Source organism: Poecilia reticulata, chromosome 13 (genome assembly GCF_904066995.2).
Source record: "Poecilia reticulata chromosome 13, P_reticulata-male-v2, whole genome shotgun sequence".
Taxonomy (NCBI): Eukaryota; Metazoa; Chordata; class Actinopteri; order Cyprinodontiformes; family Poeciliidae; genus Poecilia; species Poecilia reticulata.
The window spans coordinates 24,555,852-24,581,504 of NC_088842.1; the positions used below are offsets into that span (position 1 = coordinate 24,555,852).

At 37.8% G+C, this 25,653-nt stretch overlaps 1 protein-coding gene across 3 annotated transcripts in view; it reads left to right on the forward strand.

Moving 5' to 3' along the window:
* LOC103475184 (chloride channel protein 2) overlaps positions 1-25,653 on the forward strand; it is a 104,288-nt gene that overhangs the window by 52,506 nt on the left and 26,129 nt on the right. For all 3 annotated transcript variants that reach the window (XM_081614548.1, XM_081614550.1, XM_081614549.1), the window contains exons 10-16: positions 727-828; positions 1,637-1,721; positions 3,698-3,835; positions 17,523-17,592; positions 19,311-19,421; positions 21,337-21,550; positions 25,243-25,376. In XM_081614548.1, coding sequence (XP_081470674.1) covers positions 727-828; positions 1,637-1,721; positions 3,698-3,835; positions 17,523-17,592; positions 19,311-19,421; positions 21,337-21,550; positions 25,243-25,376 — 854 coding nt within the window. The remainder of the gene's footprint in view (positions 1-726; positions 829-1,636; positions 1,722-3,697; positions 3,836-17,522; positions 17,593-19,310; positions 19,422-21,336; positions 21,551-25,242; positions 25,377-25,653) is intronic.

Sequence of the window (25,653 nt, forward strand, 5' to 3'; positions counted from 1 at the left end):
GAGGAACAAAGGAGACCAAAAGCATACCTGCTGTTTTCTTTATGCCTTAACAGGGGGTTAAAGACTACCTCATCATCCTGGTCATTATTTATTCAAACATATTTGATGGAATTAATAATGCAGCAAGCATTACACGCACACACACACGCACGCACGCGCGCACACACACACTCTCACTCTCACTTATTTCCTGTTTCTTTCTCTTCTTTTGGCTTCCATAAAGAGGTCTCCCACAGCGCTTTTAAATGTGTACTTACATAAACCTCTCCTTCGGCTTTTCTCTAGCTCCCCCACACTTCCTCAGCTGACAGCGCGCTCCGTATGTCTCACTCTTAGCTTTAGTCTCTTGTTTTTAATTCCAGCAATTTTCTTCATCCATTTCGTCTTTGTTCTATTATTCTTCTCTCATTCTTTTCTGTATTTGCATTAATGCTGTTCCTCCACATCATCTCCCTCCCTGACCCGTACTCGTTTTATGGCTTCACTGAATCACATTTGTACTTACTCCTGACACCCGCCTGCAGTGCATTAGAGCCTCATTACATTCCTATTGTTTTTATTGTGGCCAAATGCACTGAGAGCAACGTATGGAGGTGGTGCAGAAGACCTGATGCGTTGCTTTGTTTACTCTTGAACTAATTTATTCCATTTAGTTTCACTTTGATCATGCAGAGTGCTTCATCACTAGGGAAAACAGGACTAACTGCCCTGTTTCTCTGTCTGCAGTATTGCCAGTGGATTCGGTGGTGCATTGTTCGTCTACCTGAACCGACTGATTGTCCAGTTCATCAGAAAACAAAAGACCATCAACAAATTCCTCATGAAGAAGTGAGTACATGTGAAGAATGTGACAGATGTCTCAAGAGAAACATGCACCCTGCTCCCAGCTTCAGTTTTTCTCCATTGTTTCATATGAGTCACACACTAGAATGCGTTTGTGGGCTCTGTGCATGTATACAGCAGTCTGCTGTATTTTGAGAAGTTCATAAAAGAATGAATGGTAAAATGAACTCTGAGTTCCAAAAGTTTTCTTTGATTAAGGATCTTTTAAGCCAAGCCTGATGAGAAGTCAACTCCTTCAACCCATTAGGAAACTAATTTGCTTTTGTACTATTAACACATCACAGAAACAGTATGCAGGACTCATACAATGACAATAAGTTGCACTTACCATTAGATGAAGTTACAGGCGAATGGCAACTGGGAAACATTTTGTACAACAGTTTTAAAGTGGCATTTCAAGATCACACCCCTGAAAACTTCTTTTATGGTACTTTATTATGATACAATAATAAATGTTTTTTACATACAGCGTTTTCCAAGCTTTTTGTATTTCAGTGAAAATTGTGAAGGCACGAACAAACGCAAATTGTATTACCTGTTTATACACTTCGACACATTCTGGGCTGTTCATTTAAAGCCAACAGTAACAGCTAAACATACATCTCTTAATAATCATTGAACATTTTAAATTTGTCTGATATCTAACCGCTATGATGATGATGACCTCAAGGGTTGCTTTTTTCAACATGGCTGTTTACTGAATTTACAGCATGTTTACTCTTCAATAAGTGATGAAGTGCAAATATGGAAAAAATTTATTTTTATGACTTATTTTTTTCTTTTCACCTTTCAGGCGACTGCTGTATCCAGCGCTGGTCACTTTATTGATTTCAACACTGACATTTCCACCAGGATTTGGACAGTTTATGGCTGGAAAGGTATGGTTCCAACATCTTTGAAAAGTTATGAAGGAAATAATACTCTTTTGCATAAACTGCATTGCTTTGCATTTTCACTTTGCTGGAATTTGGAGAATAGGGACCAGTGAGCTGAAGTGGTAGCATCATAAGTAGAGTGATGTGTAACAGTTTCCAGAGCATTCAGCACTCAGTCTTAACAGTGAATGAAGATCAAATGAAACAGAGAGCTCCTCATGGATGCATTACAGAGCTTAATCAGGACTTGCAGGAGGTTATCAGGCGTCGCATTATGGATATGCCTGATTCATATTGTGCAGTTTCTTTGTGGTTCAGTGTTGGAAAGATTATGTATGAAAAGTAGGCCAGATAGGACTTTAATGGTTACATTTTCAGCTTTATCCACCATGACTGTTGCCTGAATGGTTGGAAACTTAAACTTCTGATTTGTCCATTAAGCTAAAGGAAGAATCACATTTGAAAAATGTTGGTTAAAAGAGAGCTGCATTTTCTGGAGGCATCCCAGCAGATCATCCAGACTGCTACAACAGACTTTTGTGGTTCTTTGGTTTGTGCCACATGCTAAAGGCTGTAAGAGTCTACTCTGTTTACAGCTAGAGGTTGATGGACATGATTGTAGCTGACAGGTTCAAATTGTCCAATAACCAAAAAACAAGTTGTTGTTGTTTTTTTTTCTTTTTTTTAAACCTCTGGTCATAATAACTTAAAGGGGTATAAATGTGCCTGTGAGTGCTAGTGACTCATCAGTGTACACTGGAGACATGGACGAGCATATTGTCCTTTTGCTCCAGGGATGACTCATGAGCATGTGTTGTGCCTTCTTCGATTTTATCCCCTTCATCCGGTTAATAATCGGAATTAGAAAAGGAATAGACTGTCCATCCTTTGTACACTCAGTATTCACACACACACACACAGACGCAGATTGACTCCCTCTCTTTGCCTTGGCTCCAAATAAGAAAGTGTTGAAGGCTTCAGAAGCTCTGCCCAAGCTGGCTTACTCCTCTTAAAGCTCCTCTCTTTGGAGTACCCACTCAGAAATTTGTATCTGTGATCCCTTTGTCTTTCCGGCACACTCTTCATCATCATCTCTGCCAGTGGGAACTTTATCTCCAACGCTGTCTGCAGCTGATGTGACTTTTGTACGGCATCAGATGATTTTGTCACAGCATAATCCCTGACGGATATTGTAAAATGTAAATCTCCGGTGACATTTTGTAAAACCTTGAGCTCATCATCTTTTTCTGTGCTCACATTCAGAGGAGGTCTTTCTATTAAAACTTGCTGTGAATCTAGGCGCTAAACCTCAGATTTTCTAAATTCTTCAGTAAGATGTGGTTTAGTTATGCTCTAAATCACAATTGTCACATTAACAATCATGGATAGCTGTAAACAAGCAGGTGTGAGCATGAGTAAAAAGCAAAAACAACGGCAAGTAAATGAAAATCATCCTGCTAACACTTTGTGCTTTGTGTTTGTTCTGAGCCCTGGAGGAGACATTTGAGGCAAAAAAGGTACTTTTAAGGTCCCACAAAAGATTGATTATTAGATCACCTAGAGAATTTTCACCAGAAAAATTTAACATCTATTGGGGTAAAATATAAAAAAATAATGTGAGGATATCAGTGACAGGCGGTTTCTTCTTTCCAGGTACAACTACCTCTCTTTTGTTTGTCCTGAACGAAAGATGTGTGCCGACAGTTACCTTCTCCATGTTCCGAATGACAAAATTCCAACAGTACTTTTTTTATCCTGATATATAAATGATATATATGGCAGGCTTCATTTTTTATTTGCTACATCACAATTTCATTTTAGCAATTTACTCATCAGTATTTTAGCTTTTGATTTACAAACTGACTTCACACTTTTTATTGGCACAAAAAGCTACATAATTTGTCATATTACAAACGATTGATGCAAAAAGTGCTGCCATCTGCTTCTGACTTGTAATTATTATTTCCTGTGATTTGTAGTTGACTCAGGGGCAGTCTGTGTTGACTTTCTTTGACAACCAAACGTGGACAAAACAGGAATACAATGGAAATGCCGAAGCCTGGAAACACCCACAAGTCAACGTCTTCGTCACTCTGGCCCTCTTCATCATCATGAAGGTAGGAATAAAGTTGAGGAAGCTTTACAAAGGTGGTATCACACTTCTGTAGACGACTCTGCTGGAGGCGACAACCCAAAAGCCGTCTTCACTGGAGCTGAAACTCTCATGTTGAAGATTGGAAACTGTAATTTCTGAGGAAATATTATTCAGTACATGTGATGCCGATTCTTTTCAAAACAACCTTTCTTTAATGTGAACTATGACTAACACAAGAAGAGGACGAATTAAGGCCATTTATCTGCTTTCTTTAGGTTGACAGTAATACTCTCTTCAAAGCCAATTCATAATTGGTATCAATTTGCTTAAAAATCACCAGGTTTAAATTGTTATAAAATATCAATATACATTCATATTAGTAATGTGTGACTATATTGGTAAATTACCTTAACAAAGACATTCAGGACAAGCCAATATTAGTTATTCTCCTGGTTCATTAATATGCTTTTAATGTCTTAATATTGAATGATTGGTGTTTCAGCTGCTTTCTGCACAGCTATTACGCTCAGGCAGTCTTCTGGTCTTTGGAAATACCAGAGGAGTGTGCATTTTTGCTAGTTTTGCAGAGAGAAATGGGAGTTTTTTATTACCTGTGATTGCCGCAATTACATACTGCATAACAGTCGGTATCAGCAGTAGGTTTTCATCTGGGACTTTACATTGATCATTTAAAGTTTCTATGAGTAGGACCCCAATTCCATACCTGGGATTGGATTGGGACATCCCTGCTGTGAAACGTTTTTGAATCAAAAATTTTCTAATAGCATTTTTTGCCAAACATTTCCTAAGCAGCTGTCATGCTTTATGTTGTCTCTTAACTGTAAGAGCTGAAACGCATCTACCTGTTGAAAAGCAGCAGAATAGGAATGGACTGTCTGTCTCTGTGCAATTTGAATTGAACTCATTTGTGCCTTATGCTCAGCTGGGGAGCAGAATAGCAGCAACTCTTCTCTGCTGCTGTTGTAACTTGATCGCAGTCTTCGATTATCCCACAGCGCTGATGACAGAGCTCACCTGTGACGGGTGATGAGACACATGGGAGAGATTGTAAGGAGCTGCAACATTCAGTAGATTATCACTGTCAGTTATGACATCAGCTGCACAGCTTTGGAAAGGTTGGAAAGTCTGAATACTTGAGGTACAGAACGTAAAAGACCATTTTTGGATCTAAGAAGTTTTCTCAGGTAAGGGGAGTTAAAGGATTAACACTTTGACACCTTTAGATTTCAGGGAGTTGGAAAAGAGACTGTATGAATATTAACAAACCAGTCCAATGTACTTTGTAAGAAAAAGGTAAATGGGACCACCGATGGTACTTTTGCCTACCTTCCATTGTCCTATTTCACTTATACTCTGATAGAAACTTTGTTATAAAGACAAACATAAGTTTAAGCCACATGTCACGCGGCCATCCCTTATCTGTGAAAATGCTTATGCTTGTCCCCAATTAGATTTTTTGCTTCTATTAAGAATAAATAAACGTTCTATGATCAATAACAAATGACATGGATACAATGTCATCCATGACATGGACACAACCCTACATGTGAGATTGTGTTCTGAATTTTGCCCAGCAAAGTACTCACAGAAAGTAGTGTATATGTGTGTGGGTGTAGAAACAAAGAGAGAGCGGTGCTATGAGTGTTCAGGTGGTTCATGTTTGGGTGACTAAAAACAGGATTTGAATCATTGCATCTACAACCACAGAAGCAAGTTTATTATAAGCTCTTAAAACTAAACTAGAGGTTGACCAATATGTTCTTTTTCTATTGCCAGTGTTTTAAGCCAATAATGTTTGTTATATTTCACTTTTATAATTTTCTCTTTCTTACTTCTCCTTTACTCAGCTGGCTGAAGCGAGCAGCCAAGTGAGCATTCAAACAGTAGCTCATTTTTCCTTCTGTAATTCCAATTATGCAGTGGTGCAGACATTTAAAGATTAGCATTTTTGCACCTCCTGTTCTTGAAAGACTTCACAGTCAGTGAATTAAGTTTCGCCATCATCCTTTATAACATACAGTGGACGAAGCCTGCACAAGAGTGTGTACAAACAGTCCGTACACAACGGCAACGTGTGTGGCGAGGTTGCAAACAAGTTTTCCTGTCGCTCTGCCAGTGATGCACACATGCATAACAAGTAACGGCTCATGTCAGTGTGTGCATAAAACTGGAGAAGTAACATTTTTTAAAAGGAGTTAGCACACAGTCTAATAACCACTGTCCTCTGGGGTCCAACTGTAGCTCTGCATCAGTCCGGAGGGCACTGTGTTAATGCAGTGGCAGCAGCAACTGGTCAAGACGGATTGGTGACACTATAAACAAATTAAATTATTCCAGCACTCCATTTATGATCCAAAACATTTAGGCAATATAAAAACAGAGGAAAACTGTAAAGGGGCAAATCATTTTCACGGCGCAATTTTAAAGGTTTTTGTTGGATGTAACAATAGATAAATGATTATCCCCTTTGCAGCTCCTGCTGAGAACAATGTAGAGGAACATGAAGATAAAACCACACAGTGAAGTGGCTATGTGACATTTGCTGAAGGCTCTGCTGTCAAAGTTATGTAAGCAGAGACACGGATCATGTGATGGCACTGCAGTAATGGCAGAAACTGATTTACTGCAACTGTTTCTTAGTTTTATCATAAGAAATGTCTCACTCAGTGTTCTGTCTGTTCAACTTAGAGTGAGAATTGCAAGCAGTGGGATTTAATTATTTTAATAAGGTAAGTTTGATTGAGCTTTTGATAACATGTTCAGTAGCAGGTCCCTTTTTCTGTGTCCAATCCTCTGTTTTTCCTTTAGTGAAATATTGTCCTTTTAGGATTATTCCTCCTCACTGTAGAGACATCCAGCCACTGTGAATCTACTCACTGTGCATGAACAAGGTTAATAAAAAAATCGCTTCATGTTGGTGTCACATACAGAGCCGCGCAAAACTATTCATAGCCTTTAAACTTTTTCAATATTTTGTCACACAACCTTCAATGTGTTTTACTAGACTTTTTAATGACAGAACAGCATAAAGTAGCGCAGAATGAGGAAATGAAGTATGGCTTTAAGGATGCTTTACAAATAAACTGAAAAATGTGATTTATTTGCTTTCAATATTGAATATTTAGGTTGTAGTTACAGTTGCAAGTGTTTTCTCAAGCTCAGACCTGAACTGTAGTTTTCAGGTTTTGCAGATTCAGTCCAACTTCTCAGTCCACTTGAACATATGATTTGTCTTCAAATTCACTGCTTAAAGCCTTGTATCCTGTCTTTTAGATGTTCCCTTGATTTATTAATAGGTTATTACAAGTATTTTTTAGGCAAAACTGTAGTCTTAAGATGTGACTATAGCCCCTCCCTCCCACCTCCATTCATGCCTCCAGGTCTTTCATTTTGCCTGTATCTAAAACTAAATCATTTAGTCTCCCTTCCCCTGCTCTGCACAGAAACTTAATTGCTCCTGTTTGAAGCATACAACACAGTAGCTGTCACCTCTGGTTTACACATCTAATGTTGTTCCTTCTATTTTAAAACATTTCCGTTCACTTTCACCCATCCTGCATATGATGGTTCTCACCCAAGTGATTTTCTCTTTGCATGTGACCTTATACATTCATCATAAACTGTCCAGATGCTACAAAGTTTCCCGCAGGAGGAAAAATATGTTTTCCTCATCCGTAGTTGTTACCAGGCCTTTGCAGAACTTTCTGACATATTAAGGAGGCAATTCAGCATATAATTCATCTGTGTTGAAGCATGGACACATCTATCATTCCACTTCATCTTATCCCTGGCTGTATGTTAAGAGTTGTTGTCAGGCTGGAAGATGAACCTCCACTCCTGACTAAAGTCTGTAAACTTTCTCACTGTGCTTTATCTCCACGGACCTTTTCCATGTACCTTTTTCTATTGTAACTTAAAATGAAATAGAAATATCCTTTATTGTCCAACTGTGGGTAAATTATCCATTTATTTTTTAGCTGCATCACCCCAAAATATTTACTAATCTATCGACCCCTGTGAAATATTTCTGGAAGCACCACTGCGGTATAAAACACCACCTGAACAAACCTTGTTGAGCAGTTGAGCATGTACTTGTTGCCATGCACTGACTAATGTCCTCTCTCTATCTCCATCACCCTGACTCGACATGCAAAGCGGGGCTGTAATGGCTCGGTCTAATTACAGCCTTTGGTTTTGCAGGGTTCAGCCTGGTGATTTTCAAAGGCGAGATTGCTCTCACTCCCGCTTCTTCTCTATAATGACTGGTTCTTTTATTCAGCCTGGCAGCCATCTTGTCTTGATGCTCCCTTTTTCATACTGAAACTTATGAAACACTGTTTCCTGTGATGAATAGAAAAGGTGCGTGCAGTTTTCCATCAGCTTCAGCTCTGCTAACAACTAGCAACTTGCCCTGATTAAGCAGGGACACTGAAATGTTACCACTTACTGTGAAGATGCTAGCTTCAGCTCAGCTCATTGGTTAGCAGCTTTGTGCACTCTCAAAGCTGCTAACCAATTTACCATTCTTAATAGTTCAATGTTATTTTTAGTCTTGTGCTATTATGAGCTCTCAGGGTGAAACGGGTATATTAATGCAGGTGTGTGTCCTCTGCTGTCTGTGTCTGAAAACAGCAGTGTGTGTGCCTTATAGTGTCACAGAGCTGACTGGACTGTAATTGGAGTGGGAATCGAGGAGGGGCTCCTGGGAAGAAGCACTGTCCTCTGAAAATGGTTTACACACAGGATCATACAGCGCTTCTAGCTGATTGAGTATAAATGTCCTCCATGGTCTGTCATAACTGATACCATTGACATTTGTCAATGGTATCAAAGGATCATAATTCATGCATGAAAGGGTTAAGTTGCCCTTTACCAATGTAAACGCTGTCCAACTAACACACAGCAATTCAAATAAAATACTATTTCGTTGAGTATTAAATTAGTCACCAGGTACATATAAAACGGGAGACACACTCCTCCGATCAGGCCCAAACACAAGGAAAGTTATTACTTTATAACAGAGTCACAGTTGGTAACAAAGTACCAACTAAAATACAGCAGTGGCCATGATTTTACAACAAACACATTTATTAAAACCTAGATCATTCTCCAATCTCTAGTGTTGTTCATTTACTTCAAAAGCATTCAGTTAATTCAAGCTGCATCTGGTGCAATGTTCTTAGATAACAGTCTTTTGGTTTTACTAAGTAAATTATTTGGAAACAATATTTGTTGAAGAGCTGAAGTGATTTAGTCCATCTAATAAAGCATCAATTCAGTATAAAAAAAATTGTTTTTGTAATGGTAAATGTTACTATCGAGTTACTTAGCAAAGGTCCTTTCTGCTGTCTGATAAGAAATGTAAGTTTTCCCTCCTTCACATTCCTAATTAGTATATAGTAGATCGGCCGATTTCCGTGAAAAAGTGTGTGATCGGTGATCGCCGATCACGGTCTCTTGTTGCCGATCACACAAACCGATCACCTGCATTTCATTTCGCAGCCTGCCTGTGGAGCTGGTCTCCTCTTTCCTTCAGACTGTGCAAGCGCGCAGCAGCAAATACTAAGTGATGTGTAACTATAACTCACTGAGTGATTGAGGACATTTACGTGTTGCAGCGGAAAATTGAAGCATACGGGGTGAAGCGGGTCAAAATGCATCAACACGACGAATCTAATATGGCATCAAAACAATGCCATACTTAACGGAGTTTGGCTACATGGAGGCTCACTGCAGTAAAAAAAAAGACAAACGGAGCGATCACATAGCAGGTAAAGCAGCGCGCAGCTACAAACACTCACCCGGATTAGCATGACTGTCGGAAAGCTAAACAAATAACCTGCAAAGTTATTTAAGTCTTCAAGCTGCGATGTAAGACGCTGTTTCTGTTCTCGCTGTTGAACCGCTGCTGCGCGCTACAGGTAGTAATATTTCACAGACGGAGCGCCGCTTCTGCTCCACCTGGTAGTGACTCTCACATCGAACCTCTGCTTAAAGCTGCAGCATCTAACTTAAAAAAGTAAATTTTACATACGTATTAAAACTTTCGCTGTCCTAACATGAGACAGATAATCTCTAAAAAAAAATAATCGAACTCCTCCCTGTTCTGCATAATTACTCCGCTCAGTCAGAAACAGCCAATCAGAACTAGCAGTAATCAGCTAGCCGCCATGCTATCAGGAAGGTTTCATTCAGTAACTCAGGTGGCTTCAGATGGCTCTTTATTGTAATGGAACATGTATTTGCCTTTGAATGTTAAGTTTTATACTTGAATTTCTTTGGCAATGTTGAGAGGTTTTATTTTGACTTTTTGCATTATTTAGCCTCTTCAGAACCTTCATATGTTTTCAGTCTGTTAAGAATAGTATTACAGATAGCAGTACAATTTGCACAATGCCTGTTTTGGTTTTTAAAAACAAGTTTTTGTCTAAATTAAGGTGAATTTATGGTTCCTTTTTCCACATAATGTAACCGGTAGTGCTTATGATTAAAAAAATTATTATTATTATTATTATTACCGCTAATAATTATTTTATTATCGGTATCGGTGACCGGAATCGGTATCGGCAGGAAAAAACCTGATTGGCACATCTCTAGTATATAGATATAATGCTTTCTTTATGTATTTTCAGTGCATATAGGAGAAGATCCTACCACAATAGATTTGAATACATTTGCAACATATTATGTAGCTTTGATGTCAGATCCATGTTTCATCAAATTATAGTGAAAAACAAATGACTGCCATCTAAAAACACACACAACCAGAGTGAGGGTTTTATGATTGCACTTGTCATTGAGGTCAAAACAAATATAGGCAATTTTCCCAGTCTATTAAGCCTTATTAAGTTCAATACAGAATCTAGTTGGTCTCATTATTTTTAAAACATAATGTCTGTTGGAGGGGTGAAAAGTACAGACCTCATTTCAAACATGCCCTGTCACTAATGATAGATAATAGTTACGCTGTTTCATAACCACTTTGCCATTTAAATAATTATTTATGTAACTTTTAGCTGTTCTTGTCCAACAGCTTGAAATGGGTTACATTAAAATTTTCAAGGAACACAAAACTGGCATTAAGAATTCTGTCTTACCATGAGGCTAATTGGGGAGACCTTTAATGGGTTTCAGGGCTTTGGTTTTATAAGTGTGTTTTACCCACATAGCATTTGTTCAAACACTTGAGTTATTTTGAGAATGTGTTACCCAAGTGGCTGAAAAGGAACCACAATGGTTTTATTTTTCATTAGCACCCATTTGTAGCCATCACTTGTTCTGCTGCTTGACATGACCTTAGCCTATTATTATCATGTTTGGGATTAAAGTACAGATTCCATCTTAGTTACACTTCCTCGGGCGCAGATTGCCTTCATTAAGGTACAAATATCTGCTTGAGATGAAGTTTTGCACACAGCAACTTATTGAGAGGCTTTAGGCAGATGCATAAAGACAGAGAGAAACAATAATAGAAACATTAGCACTAATGAGAGTGTCACAAACATGGTCATTTTTTTAAATAATCCAGTGTTTTATCTAGAAGTGTAAAATATGTGCAAACAAATCCTTGCTGTTTTTCTTCTGTGGCTATAGTGGCTGTTAAAAAAAATTACACCTTTATCAGCACTGCACAGGAGACAGCTGGTCCTGTTAATAGACCAGCTCGTCTCCTACAAACAAACAGCCTATTTTGGATCTTCCACAGTATTTCTCTTACATAAGTTTTTTGGCCAACCCACTCCAACTTTATTTAGATATTTCAATATTAGACATGAGCTGAGAGCATTTTAGTATGATGACCTTGAGTAAAAGAAAAACCCTGTTGCATATATTTTGAAGAAAAAAAAACAAGTATATGTAGTTGCCTTCTTTCAGCCTGCTGACCAGCAATGTGCAGCAACAGAGGGGAAGGGCAAGTTTAACATCACTTCTGTTCTATGCTATCAGAAAGAAATCAATGATTTGACCTAAAGTTTTTCTGCAGTTTTAAATTTAAAAAAAGAGAAAAAAGAAAGAAAAAAAATTAAAGTCTGACATACCTTGATACGGACAAACTGTCTCATGACGTTGAGGAATAACTTGTTTTTAAGGTTGTTGTGTCCTGGGACTCCTGGTACTGTTCACTGTCTCTGATAATGGTGCAGATATAAACACAGTCCCGCTTCAGGCTGCTCAAATCTAACTTTGCATTCCTGTCCAGACTTTGCCAACAACGTCTGAAGATGTAATATCCGTTTTTGAATTGAACTGAATACAATAACTACCGTACTTCCTCTTCCTCGAAAATAGTATAAGCCTGAAGCAGCTCTATAAATAATATGTCTTATTAAAGCCACCTTCAAAATTCATGCAGTTCATTAGGAATATTCTAAATGGATTTTAATTTAGGATCCCTTCTGTGTTTTCTGGCTGCTCCTTGAAGGTTTTAAAACATCAAAGCTTTTCATGCTGTAGAGTTATTTTCTTGTACTAAAATCTTGGCTTACAGAAGTCTCCATCCAGTTTGTGGTTGGAAATCCTCATAATTATGTCTGATGGCCGTGGACCTCTTCTGTGAGACATACAGTGAGTCGATTAAATAAGATTAAATGAAAAATTAATGATTCCTCTGGGGGAGTGAGTCATTTCTGCTGCATAAGATTTGTTACAGTAATAGTTAGGAAATGTAATTGAGTGTAGCATTAGTCCTGGCAGGACAAATAGTCGTGCTTAACCCACATATGATCAGCTGATTTTAATCTGATAACTGGGGGTTATTATTGATTTATTTTTGTATGTTTTTGTCAGGCGGAAATTCATTTTACCCCCCTCTTGGGTGCAAGAGGTTAAAACAAATCTTGATATTTCAAGATTTATTTATTCTTCATGTGAGTTGGTTAGTCCCATGACACATGTTCTACATGTACTGATGCTTCTGCGGGTATGTGGTGCTCATTTTAGGGAAAATACCAGCGTTTCAATGTAGTGCTATTGATTCTTGATCAAAATCAATGCAAATCAAACAACATCAAATCCTCAAAATCAGCCTTTTCAGGTTGTCACCTCCGATCTTTATAAGCAGCTATAATAAACGGGTCTTGCGCTGCAATCATAAAACAGGAGAACAGCTTAATGAATCCTAGATTGTTGCTCTCAAAGTCAATATAATTGTAAGATAATGTTATTCCTAGAAATTGACTGGAAACCCAAGTTGATTGGTGACTGCACCCATTCAGCACAAGAACTTTTCCAACTGCTACTCTGTAGTTTACGGTACAGGAGCCGGCCAGCACACACAAAAAGACTCAAAGACGAGCATTATCCACAAACTGTCACTAAATTCTGTTGTTATGTGGCTTATTATTGTTGAGAGTACTAAACTCTCAACAATAATACTGCACTACAAGCCACATTTGTGACACTTATGTCTATAACTGCTGCATCTTATGACTGTCATGTATGTCACTACTTTACTATTTTAACTCATCTCAACGTTAATGCAATAATCATGTAAGCCTTATTATCATCTGTTAAATACTATGAAATACTGCCAACACTTTCTTTGTCCTGCAGTGTATATTTTACTGTATTGTTTGCTAGATTTCTTCTGCAGTTGTAAATATTATATATTCATTGATTTATATTTATATTTTTACTTCCATTGAATGCTGGCAGTTCTTTATTTTATAGCCATTTGAACAGTTCTTCTCATGCAAAGCATTTCATTGCATTGTTGACTTTGTCTTAATGTGCATATGACAAATGAAACTGAACAGGATAGAAACTTAATTATGATCCTTCCTGATCGGTGATCACACCATACTGAGCACTATCGCATAAAATTCCTAATAGTGTGGAGGCTGCTATTGATTAAAGAAAACTCAGAGCCAACTATTTTAAATAGAAGCAGCTGCTACTGTTTGTTCAGGCTGCGAGAGGCTGAGAGACAGAATTGAGGTAATTTAAAAAAATATATTGTTCTAATATCTTCATATATCTTAAAGAAAGTTCCCCATTGACAACCTATTTGCTTAAAAATAGTACACATGTGACACATGGTGGTGCTCTGTCAGTATGTTAGCTTTAAGCTAAACATGATTCATAAACATTGAGGTTTCTAGACTAAACCTTCAGTGCAGCAGCTTTAACCACCAATAGCATTCAGCCTGAAACATGACATTACTATAGTTGAGGTACTTTTTCCATCAGTGACTTATTAAAAATACATGGAGGGACATTAACAGCCTACAGGGATCTTTTCATTAGTTTATCTCGGATGTAACCCTGAGCCACGGGGGATTTGTAGGCCGCTGTAACTTTACAGACGTCAGAGTGGTTGCCATGGTAAGGACTGCTGTCCTATGGGGATGGAAACGACACAGCCGGCAGCATCTTGTCACGTTCACCTGGGTTTGAGTGGATTTTTCTGTGCAAACAAGCAGCTGGATCATATTACCCTGTCATCTACACCCTCCAGACGAGGTGCTCTTTTCAGATTCCAGCTTAATGGAGGCCGATCCCAACATTACGTTTAATATCAATACTTATGTGCACAAGGTTTTGTGCAGATTGACACTAAAGTTTCTCTACAGTGATCGGAAAACTTTTGTCTTTGTTCAGACTCATGTCCCAGATGTTCAGAAAATCATTTAAAGCATGAAAATAAAATTCCCATTATGCCCAAAAGTAATAGTGTGTAGTTCTGTTGGACCACAAAAAATAAATCTGTAACCCAGACTCGTCAATTTATGTCAGTTTTTGCCTTCATCAGTGTACATTGTGCCTTCCGCTTTTATTCCAATTTTATTTTTCTCCTCATCTCTCCATAGTGGTTAAAATTGTCTGTGTTTGACATTTTTCAAAGTGGTTTTCTCAGAGAGGAGGATGTTCAAGTCTGTCAAATTAAATGGGATTGTTGAAAGTGGGTGACTCAGACTGTAGGTGGCAACATAAAGTGGAGATTGACACATTACCATAAAAAATATTAATCTGACAAAAATATTATTTGATGCACCAAAAACCTTTTCCAAGTATCAGAAAAATGCTGTTGTTGTTTTTCTTTGTGTGTGTGGTTTAAGGACCACAGCCATCCACAAATAGCTGAAATCTGGTAATATTTGCATACTGTAAAAACAGTAACTGCCCCTTTTTGTTCAAATTCCAAAAATATCTTAATATGCGCAGTAAAAATCATTTTAGCATTACCACGAAAGTTAATTTCAACTGTTTTTCTAATCTCTTCTCCGTCAATCGGTTGCAAATAAAATAAATGAAATCGTCAGCCAGAAGCATGTGAATTAACAGTGTATTTAGGTATTTCAGCTTCCAAGCTTCAGTTTCTTTGGAATATTTCTGATATAGTCATTTTCATGGTTTTATTATTATTATTTTATTTTTATCTAGACTTCAAAGCTTTGTAAATCAATCTCAGCAGTTTGATTATTGCATTTTGATTATTGAAAACTAAAGCTTTTGAACCATAGTAATTAACACATTAAAGGTTAGATATGGCACACATTTAGAACTTTAATTAAAATCATTTCCTAGTGATTGTTTCAGAAAACCCATTCAGTTGAACATTACAAATCATTTAGATGGCCACATTCTCCACTCAGTTTGGGTTTTAATGCTGTCAGATAATGTCAAACACCTACACAGCGACACCTGTGATTCTCTCCACAGAACACATGGCCTCAACCTTAAGTTTAAGCTTTTATTATAAATCCAGAGATCCTTCAATACTCCCTCTTTCTCATTTGTGTTTCACTGTCTGAGTGGAAGAGCAACAATATGAGGGAAAAGGGAGTCTGAAGAATCCAATGTCTGCTTTATTTTCCCCATGAGGCTCATTTAGTGTAATCAAATGTTTGTGTGTCTGGCAGCATGGAGCTTTGATTCTCATCACAGAGTATGTGTTATGGTGTGTGCTGCGGGGGTGTGTGAACACCTACGCACATATGTGTGTTTGCTCGAGGTGTGAAAACGGTAGCAGTTCAGGGTTGCAGCAGGAGATGCATTACGTCACCATGGCAGCCGGCCTTAATTACTACTAACTATAGATGGAGCAGAGGGTCCGGAGAGAGGAAGGAGAGAGATGGAGCAATGAGTGTAATTAAAAAGTCTATTTGAAACCATGAGATTAATACAGCAATGAGATTTGTCTAATAGTTTGTATAATACTCCAATTCACATGGTGTACTTTGGGCGTGTAAATGTTTAATGTGACAACGTCTCAATTTTGTGTGGCTTAGATGAATAAAAAATTCATCCCCCATATTGAAGCAAGAAGTGAATTAATAGACCAAACTGACCTAAATAGTTGAGGAGTAATTTCAGATCATCTCACAGGCTGACTGTAGACAAAACATCACCTGCAGTTCTTTTAAGTTCATGATGGAAATACTAAGAACCGGTGCTATGGCTTATGCAGCACCAGTTCTGGTTTTGTTATTTTTGCTTTGTTTAAAAATACAATTCATGAGTCTGTCCTCCCACTTTTCTTCAAATAAAGCATACTAGGAAGCTCAGTTTTTAGCTGAACTTTAACATCATGTAGGCAGTGTAAGTCTGAGTCAGCATAAAATGTAGCGTTATCTAATATTATTTGAGTTGTACTTCAACAATTTAAAACAAATCCATAAGACAGAAGAAACTACAGAGCTGTGCCTAAAACTGACTCAAACTGATTATGCCAGCCAGAGGATGATATTTAGATCAGCAGTTCCTACACCTGACTGAATGTCCATAAGAATTAGTCAGGTACATTGTCCTCACATTTTCTTTATATTAATAATTTTATCAATAATCAACTTGACCTGTCCACCACACTAACTTTGTTTAGAGATAAATATACTCTAAGGATAGACTTTAAGTCATCAGCACATCACTATAAAAATGACCCCAAATGCTTATATTTCTGCTGCTGTTCAGGGTAGCATGTTGAGAAAGGCTTTTACTGATTAGTACTTTGACAGGAAAAACGGCTGAAACTGAAGGGCAGCACATGCAGTACTCATCATGCTGCTGGGAATCAAGCCTGGGACAGTTGCATCAAGGACTGTAGCCTTTATATATGGTTTACTTTCTCTACCACTGATCCATCTTTTGCTCCATGTGTACATTTAAAAAGCAATCATTGTTGAACCTCAAACTAATATTATATTTGGCTAACTATTGATTATGTATTCCAATCTTCTTAGTTGCATTTGGTTACTTCAGTGTCAAGGATGTAATGACTGTTCATATATTAAAACTGATCAATATTGTGATCATTGAGTGGAGCTTTGTATGAATATTAACGAGGTATCTTGTGTAATATCTGTGTAGCTGGAAACTGTTGATACTTTTAAACACAGGCCCTCCGATACATGTGCACATAGAGCAATGCTTACACATTGTCGGCGCTGACATTTTCCTTTTCTTGCCTAATTAGCTGTCCTCTCCCCTTGCCTGCTGTGGCGTCAGCCAATCGGCGAAGGCCAGTCATTACACAAGCTTTATTTCAGGGTCTTTGTCAAATGTAGAATGAATGTGACAGTTCAATCTAACCTCGGCAATAAACCTCGCATGGCCGCCCCCTCACTGCTGATTTGAGATTCAGCTTAGCTATCATGTTTGGGCACACTGCATAGGACTTTGTGTCTAATTGAAATGCCACCCTGTTCTTTCATTTTATGTCTTTATCTCACTTTTTTTTTCTTTCTCTTTAGTTTTGGATGACTGCCTTGGCCATCACCATGCCTGTGCCCTGTGGAGCTTTTGTGCCTGTGTTTGTCATTGGTAATGAACAATTAACAATGTGTGTTTTAGAACAGTGAGCTCAGGTCTGTTTTTTTTAATAGGTGAAGTTAGACTGTCATTTAGGAAGTCTAATCAGCCCCATCAAAGACTTGTTTTAAACGGATAAAACAGGAGAGAGATGACGAATTACACAGGATGTTTTAAAAAGTCTAGTTACAGCATCAGTTTATCATATCAACGTTTTGATTCTGGTGCAACCAAAAGAAAGTAGTGACTGAGAGGACAGCCTTTTCCTAAAAGCAATGAAAAACCCATCAAAATTGTTCAGAACTATTATGGCAGAACCCTGATTGGATTTTAATCATAATAAAAAAAACTGTTATTGCTATCTCCTATTTGGTAAAAGTCTGCAAAATGTGAAGACATTAAGACACACAATGATAGTCTGTGTTTTTCTAAGATATCAGCATATGTGAATTATCAACTATGAAAATACTAAGAAATATGAGTATGGTTAAGATTTTTTGCACAATGTAATAAAAATGCAAATGTGGTGAGGAATATTTTTGCTCTCCAAGCAAGATGACCCTGAATGTAGACCATAGAAGGTTAAAATAAGTTTCCAAAAAGCCTGAGATGACATCACAGGACCATACATTCTCAAGTTTAACTTGAGAATGTATGGAGTTTAAGGAAAAAAAATATGTTGGAAAAAATGAGACGCAAGGATTTTTGGAATAAAGTTCTTTGGACAGATGAGTCAAATTTTTAAATATTTGGACACAAGAATAGAGCATTTTTGACTAAATGCAACACTCCAGGAAATACCAACTGTGAAGTATGACAGAGGAAGTGCTATGGTTTGTTTCTGCTTTGCTGCAGCAGGTTCTGCCTATTCAGTCGTATATTAAATAGTACTTGAGGGAAATGTGAGAACATCTGCGTCTAATCAGAACTGGATCCTGAAACATGATTATAACTCAAAACATTTTTGTTTAAAGGGATGACTATTTGCTAGGGTGTCCTAATTTTTTTTCATAAGATTTAGTCTAGTTGCACAAATCAGTATTGGAAAACTAAACACTAAAAACTTTCATGTGTTATTTATACAATTTTAATCAGCAAAATGACCAGTATGTTTTTAAGAAATAAGTTTCTACCTGCTAAGAAGAAGGTGGCAATTTCTGTGGAGCCAGATGTATCACTGTTGCTGGCTTTCCACTTTAAGACTCTAATCCACCAACATATCCATCAGATGGGGTTTATAGTCTTATCTTTTTACCTCAGTTGTAGCAATCAGGGCCTTGCAGAATTACTTTACACCTAAATCTACACCTTTCACCCTGTTGTAACTCTTCAATGGGGAAATGTAGCACTGCAGAACGGAATGTGTTAAATGTAGTATTTATAGTTTGGAACCAGGTGTAGTCATTCCATTGTACAAAAATTTAGGTCTGAAGGAATCACTCTAAGCCTGATGACCTAATCACTCTCCCGGAGAAGCAAGCAGTGAGTGAGCAAGGTGACAGTTGGATGTTACGATACTTGCGGATGAATATCGATTTTTTTTTTTCTAGGAAAGAAAATATCGATATATATCGCAAAATTGATATTAATTGCACAGCCCTAGTTTGGAACCAGGTGTAGTCATTCCATTGTACAGAAATGTAGGTTTATTATTTCTCTACATGTAGGCAGAAACCCGAGGTCTGACCGTTTTTCTTCATCCATGTGTCCCTGTGGTTTGGCCATTATAGGAGCAGCGTTTGGTCGTTTGGTTGGAGAATGCATGGCAGCCTGGTTCCCAGATGGCATTCACGCTGATGAATCCATCTATCCTATAGTGCCGGGAGGCTATGCTATTGTGGGTATGTTGAGCACTCATTAATTTATTACCAGATAACTTTTTTTCTTCTTTTCTTTCTGGTTATGCTTTTGAATAAGTATGAATGTCTGATTTTGTGTATTTGTAGCATTCGTATAGTTTTATTCTTATTAGGTTTGAGCTCCCATCTCAAGATCAAAACTTTCTGATGCACCACAAATAAAAAGCATGAAAAAGTTGTGAGAGTTGAACATAATGGAAACAAAAATGACGCAACAAAATCAACTGAATGCAAAAGTACTTTTTTGAAAGAGGTAAATCACAACATAATCATCACTTGTTGGTGAACTTTATTAATGAAGATTCAATAAGTTTTTTTATATACTGTAGATGAGTGGTAGAAATGATTGATTTTACTTTATTTTTAAACAATGATTACACATCCACAATATTTCTTAAAGTTGCGGGTGTGAGATCCAGTGTTGCTGCAGTCCTACTTGTTGACAGCAGTGCTGATTATGTCTCTGCTGCAGCCTCGGCGCCTGCTGTTTTCCTTTTTTTTCTGGGCTTGCTGATGCTGTTGTGCCGTGCTGTAGCTGATGACTCAGCCCTTTGCAGGCCCGACATTCTGATGAGCCTCTTTCATCTCACAGCAGAGCTCGCTCTAAGGACTGAGCATTAGGACGGGCGGAGAGCAGCAGCAGCATTTATCTGAGGGGAGGGAGGCAGACACGGCTTAATTAAGTTATGGGAAAGAACAATGAAACCTGGTGCGAACTCTCCCATCTAGCATCTGTTTGTTCATTCTCTCCTTGTATTGGTCTCTTTAATTCTCTCATTCTCCACTGTTCCTCTTTTTACCCACTGTTTAAAATTGGACTCATCCATTTTCTCTGTCTGTATGAAGACTCATTCACACCATGCTGCTCTGTCTGTTTAGCCCCAGATTTTATACAACTCTTTCTACATCACTTTTGAGAAAGGAAAAAAAAAATGTTGATGCAGAGATTTCCTCCAGCATTAAATTAGATGCGTGGGTCGATTTCTGCTTTATGGGTGTGTTGGAGTAGAATGTGAATTTATTTAGCTGAGCAGAGAGTTTGAAGAAGAGTTTTAGATCTGATGAATGAAACTGATAACAGGAGAATGACTTGGAATGGTTGATTAAGCAGATTAGTGTTTGGTTTTTAGGTTTCTTGTAGTGTTTTAAACATCTTTTTAGGACCGTTTTGATCAGAGATTGCACCAGGTTTTTTTTGTCTGTCATTTTGAATGACAGGGTAGAATAAAATCGGTTATTAAATAAATTTTTACCTGTCAATCACTTGACAGGTGAACCTTGCTGGTGAACAAATGTCATCATTTGTTCACCAACAAATGATGACAACAAATTCAATTACATTTGTGTTTCATTCAGATTAATTTTCAGAACGGACAATGCACATTTTGCCATCACATATTAAGTAGACAAATACATGTTTGAAACCCACAGTGACGAAAACCAACTGTCGCCCTGACTACTACATATAAACAATTAAATTAAATGATTGCACTTAAATTATGCGCTTCCTGTCCACAAAGTAGTCCAGCTACACCAGTCTGTAACCGGGATGCGCTATAAAGCCTCTTCAACAAGTTCAGCTCCTAGATAGCGAGATACATTGAGTATGTCAGAGGTGATTCTCAGATGGAAGTACTTTTTCAGTTTTTTGATTGATAGATAGATTTAGTTTCCTCCATGATGTACTCTGTGCGTAAAATTGAAAACGTCTATGTGTTTTCACCAAGGGGTCAGAGGTGTGAATTGCAGTTTGATAAAATCACACACAGCCTTCTGAATTTTCCTGCTACATTTTATAAAACCATTCAGAAAATATTCCGTTAACACCACTCCTGGTGTTCCGGAGCTTACCATGACACTGAGAGTTGCCTGTTCTGCTGTTCTCCCCTATCCACAGGTGCTGCAGCCTTGGCAGGAGCGGTCACCCACACCGTTTCAACTGCGGTCATTGTGTTTGAGCTGACTGGTCAGATCTCCCACATCCTGCCAGTGATAATAGCTGTTATACTGGCCAACGTCGTGGCTCAGTCTTTGCAGCCATCATACTACGACTCCATAATCAGGATCAAGAAGCTGCCCTACCTCCCAGAGCTGGGCTGGGGTCACCATGAGTACGTACAGCGTAATATATTGAAGAAGAGCCTAAAGCAAATATGCAATAGTGCCTGCCTTTTAAAGATTACTCTGTACAACTACAGTAAGGAAACTACATTTACTTAACAGTGTACCTTTACTTCAAATTTGCCAAACATTTTTAGAGCAGTGAAAGAGACTTGTCAGACTGTAATCCTGCTGTCCACAGACGTGTGGAGTTGTTTTCAGTCTCCAAGACTAGTACAGCATTTATTCCTCACTTTATTAATACATCCATAAAAACAGTAGCTTGAAGACTGTGACTTGAGGGCAAACCGTCTTCAGACCTTTCAAACAATGAAGGTCAAAAAACATGTATTTTTATTGAGTATATGTAAACTTCTGGCTTCAACTGCAGCTTTAATAGTTTTTGTTGATAGATTTTCTGTATTGAGGTTCTTTTCCTTTGCAGGATTTATTGGGTGTCCTCAGAGATACACCCATTTCAACATTTGCACTTGGCATTTGACAACTTTGCTTGGATATCTGCAAACTGTTACATTGGAACAATAACCTAAATGTGTCTAGTTCGCAATAAGGGCACAATGAATGTCACTCTTAATCATTTTTACTGGAAAAGCTTCTCTTCCCTTCACTATACCACAACAATTGAATAATCTGTCATATCTATTGTAAAATCCAGCATTTGAGTACATGTACCAGTTGGACGGGCATTGTGTCCAGGATCAGGTAAAGAAAGACATTTTCCTCAATTTATATATTTTTTGGCTTTTGTTTTTGTTGTCTTGGGATCAGTAGGTTGCTCCCAGGTATCAATTCTTATTGGGCCATCCTCTGAAAATACTTCTAAAAAATTTTTATAAAGTTACATGTGTGGGTTATAAAAAATTTAAAAGTAAACAAAGCTCTGTAAGTCTGTTTACTCACCATGGTGTGAAATTCAAGCAACCAGATACACACATTAGCATTTATTTTTATGTTTTTTTTATTCATTTATTCTCTTTAAGTCATTATTTATATATATTTCTGTGTACGAAGGCAGTACTGCATGCCCCATCCTCAACTGCCTCATCCATTGCGGAGCACAGGGTCCCAAGAGGCTGCAAGAAAAACATCAGTCAAACAACTCTGCTCTGCTCCCATTGCAGTGGGAAGCTCAAATGACTGTTTGAAACAGTGTTTGGAAATTATCCAAACATACATCTTCGAACAAGTTCAAGAGAATTTGTTCTCTACGAAAGGCACAGATCCAATTTTTCTGCATATTTTACAAAACACATCTCAGTATTGACTTTGTTTTGCAGTTCTTTCAATGATGTTATTCCCCTTGGCTGCAAAGGCAGAGTGTGTTTGTTTGCACAGAACTCTTTGTACACAAGGCGACAAATTCACCCAGTTTATTTTTGAGCAAAACAGTCTGTTTAACAAAAGGGTCTAAATGTGATGTGACCAAAAATTTGGATGAATCTAAGAAAAATAGTTGGGTGAAACCAGTGTAAAAAGTTAGTCTCAAGCCCTACAATATAACTTCTTTGCTTTGTTTGTGGCAAAAAAACAGAAAACCCTACTCTTACTACGTACTCCTGACTCTGTCTTGACAGGATACTCTGTCATCAAACATATCAGACATTATTACATAATTATTTCACAGAAAGAGTTGGAAGGTTCAATCATGAAATTAGCTATTTTTGATGGATGTACAAAGCACTATAAAGGAACACTTATATAATGACTGCTCTGAAACACATACAGCATAATAGCATGTACATTTATCAACATTTATCTTCTAGGAAGAAAATGTGATTTTTTTTCTTCTAGACTGCATTGCAAAGTCAGGTATTCGAATCACATACAAATTTGACTACACAGTTTCTATATGTTCATATATTTAAAGTCTTTTTCAATGGCTCATCATCATACGTTATTCAAAAAAATGGCTTTTACTTCTAAATGCAGAAACTATTGCATAACCTTTCTCATCACAGCTCGCTTGTCACCTCTGCATTTTTAAACACTTTTTCCACCTCACCTCAGTGTGAAACCTGAGCCTTGCTGTACCTTGTTGACGTCAATTAGACCATGTGTAAATAGTCACTGCAAAAACGTAAAAGTTGCAGAGTATTCATTTAATCAGGATTCCAAGGTGTCAGTCTTATTTAGCATCAGTTGGTGTTATTGGGGAAATCAAGTGAAGCAACCTTTCAGGTTATACAGTTTATACAGAATGCAGGATGCCTGATCAGATTCTATTCCCAGCTTGGTTGAATTAAGAGGGAAAACAATTAGATATCTTCCACCTTTGACACCTCAAGGAAATTTGCCTTGGCAGCTGCTGTGGCCAGTTCAGAGGCAAGCACTTACATTATTCTCTCTCATCCACATGTAAATTAAAAGCACAGCGCAAAGAGGAAACTTTCTTCAAGGCCTTTTTCATATTTGGGATGATACAGTTGTCTGGCGCTAGAAGAACCATTTCGCTTTTTAACAAATAAGGTGACAAAATAATTTTTTTTTTCTTATTTTTTTTTTTCTTTTCATTTTTTAGTCCTAGCATTGAGAAGTGAGTTCTGAAATGTTTTTGTGAAAAGTTTCATTTTTACATAGTTGGCGGAAATAAACCTAAAGCTCTCTAATTCAAGGCCTTCTAATGTTTGTGATATTTAAATTCATTGCAAAATGATACAATGCTATACATATCTGATCAATTATGTCTCATTAATGTGACTTTGGTTTAGTTATTCTAACTGGCCTAAAACAAGAGATGTTTGACCTGATTTAGCTTCAGATGGTGAGAACAAAAAGCTGCATGTGTGTTTTTCTTCATCTTACAGCTGACTCTTATGGTTTCAACTAATGCATACATAATTCAAAGTGAACGTGCTTCTGAAATGGTGAAAATACAAATAATTCAGGAAACTAATTTAATCCTGGTGTGTTTTATAGTTTTAAATTTATAGCCAGTTGCTCTGTGTAGGGGTTTCGTTCTTTCACAATACACACTGTAATTTTACTTGCATTTATTTTCTTCTTCCTATGCTCTAATATGCAGAAGTGTATTGATAGGTTTCCTTCATCTTCCTAAGAGGCCTCCTGGACTAGAGTTGTACATTATATGTATTGAATTGGAGCTTGGAAAGCATGGCCATCAATTTAGTTTTTTTTACATCTAAGGAAAGGTCAGCACAGCGAGTTGTCACCGGTTGAAAAGTGGAGGTTTGGCCGCAATCCGTGTCTTGGCACGGCTGACGGTCTTGGCAGCGGAAGCCATTAAGCGACGGCTGTCGTGTTTGCAGTTCTTGGCCGGCTCCAGCAGGAAGAGAAATCTGAGTGTATCTAACTGGTGTACTGAGGCGTGTGATTCTGCTGAGCTGAGAAGTGCTTGCGCAGTGTCACCCAGCTTCACCTGAAGTACACACGGAGGTGCGGTAACAACCGAAAGATGTGTTGACACTGTGACTTTTTATTGTGTTGGCCAGACGGCTGAAAGGCTGTGCAGTCATCATATCTGTAAGGGCAATAACTTAGAAATATTATGATGCTCGTGTAGTATAAACTTTTAAACATGAGTGTGGTTATATTTTTAGCCAATGAATAGAATACCGTTTCAGCTGTCTTCTTCCTTAGGCCTCATCTCAGTGAAACAATAGACACTTATTTCTTTCACCTTGTACATTTAATTGACTCTTCTTTCCTTCCATGTTTGTCTCAGGAAATACAACATCCGTGTGGAGGACTTCATGGTGCGGGATGTACCGTACATCACACTCAACTGCTGCTACCGAGACCTACGCAACATCCTGATGTCGGGACATCTTAAGACTCTGGCTTTAGTGCAATCTGCAGGTGAGTTAAAAAAAAATCTACACATCCATGCAAAACACAGAGTTATGTATAAATAACCTGTTTCTGGTGTCTCGTGAAACCATTGAAAGAGACAGTGAGGGTTTATTTGTAGCTGAAGGTAGTTTATCTCCATACAAGAAACCATTTGGTCCCTCATCTAATTTCTCTGCTCATATTTTTCTTTGGCAGAAACAAATCAAATGAAAACAATTTAAAATCCCAATTTGCCAGTTAAAATGTTGGGATTTATTGTACCCTGCTACATATTTATTGTTAA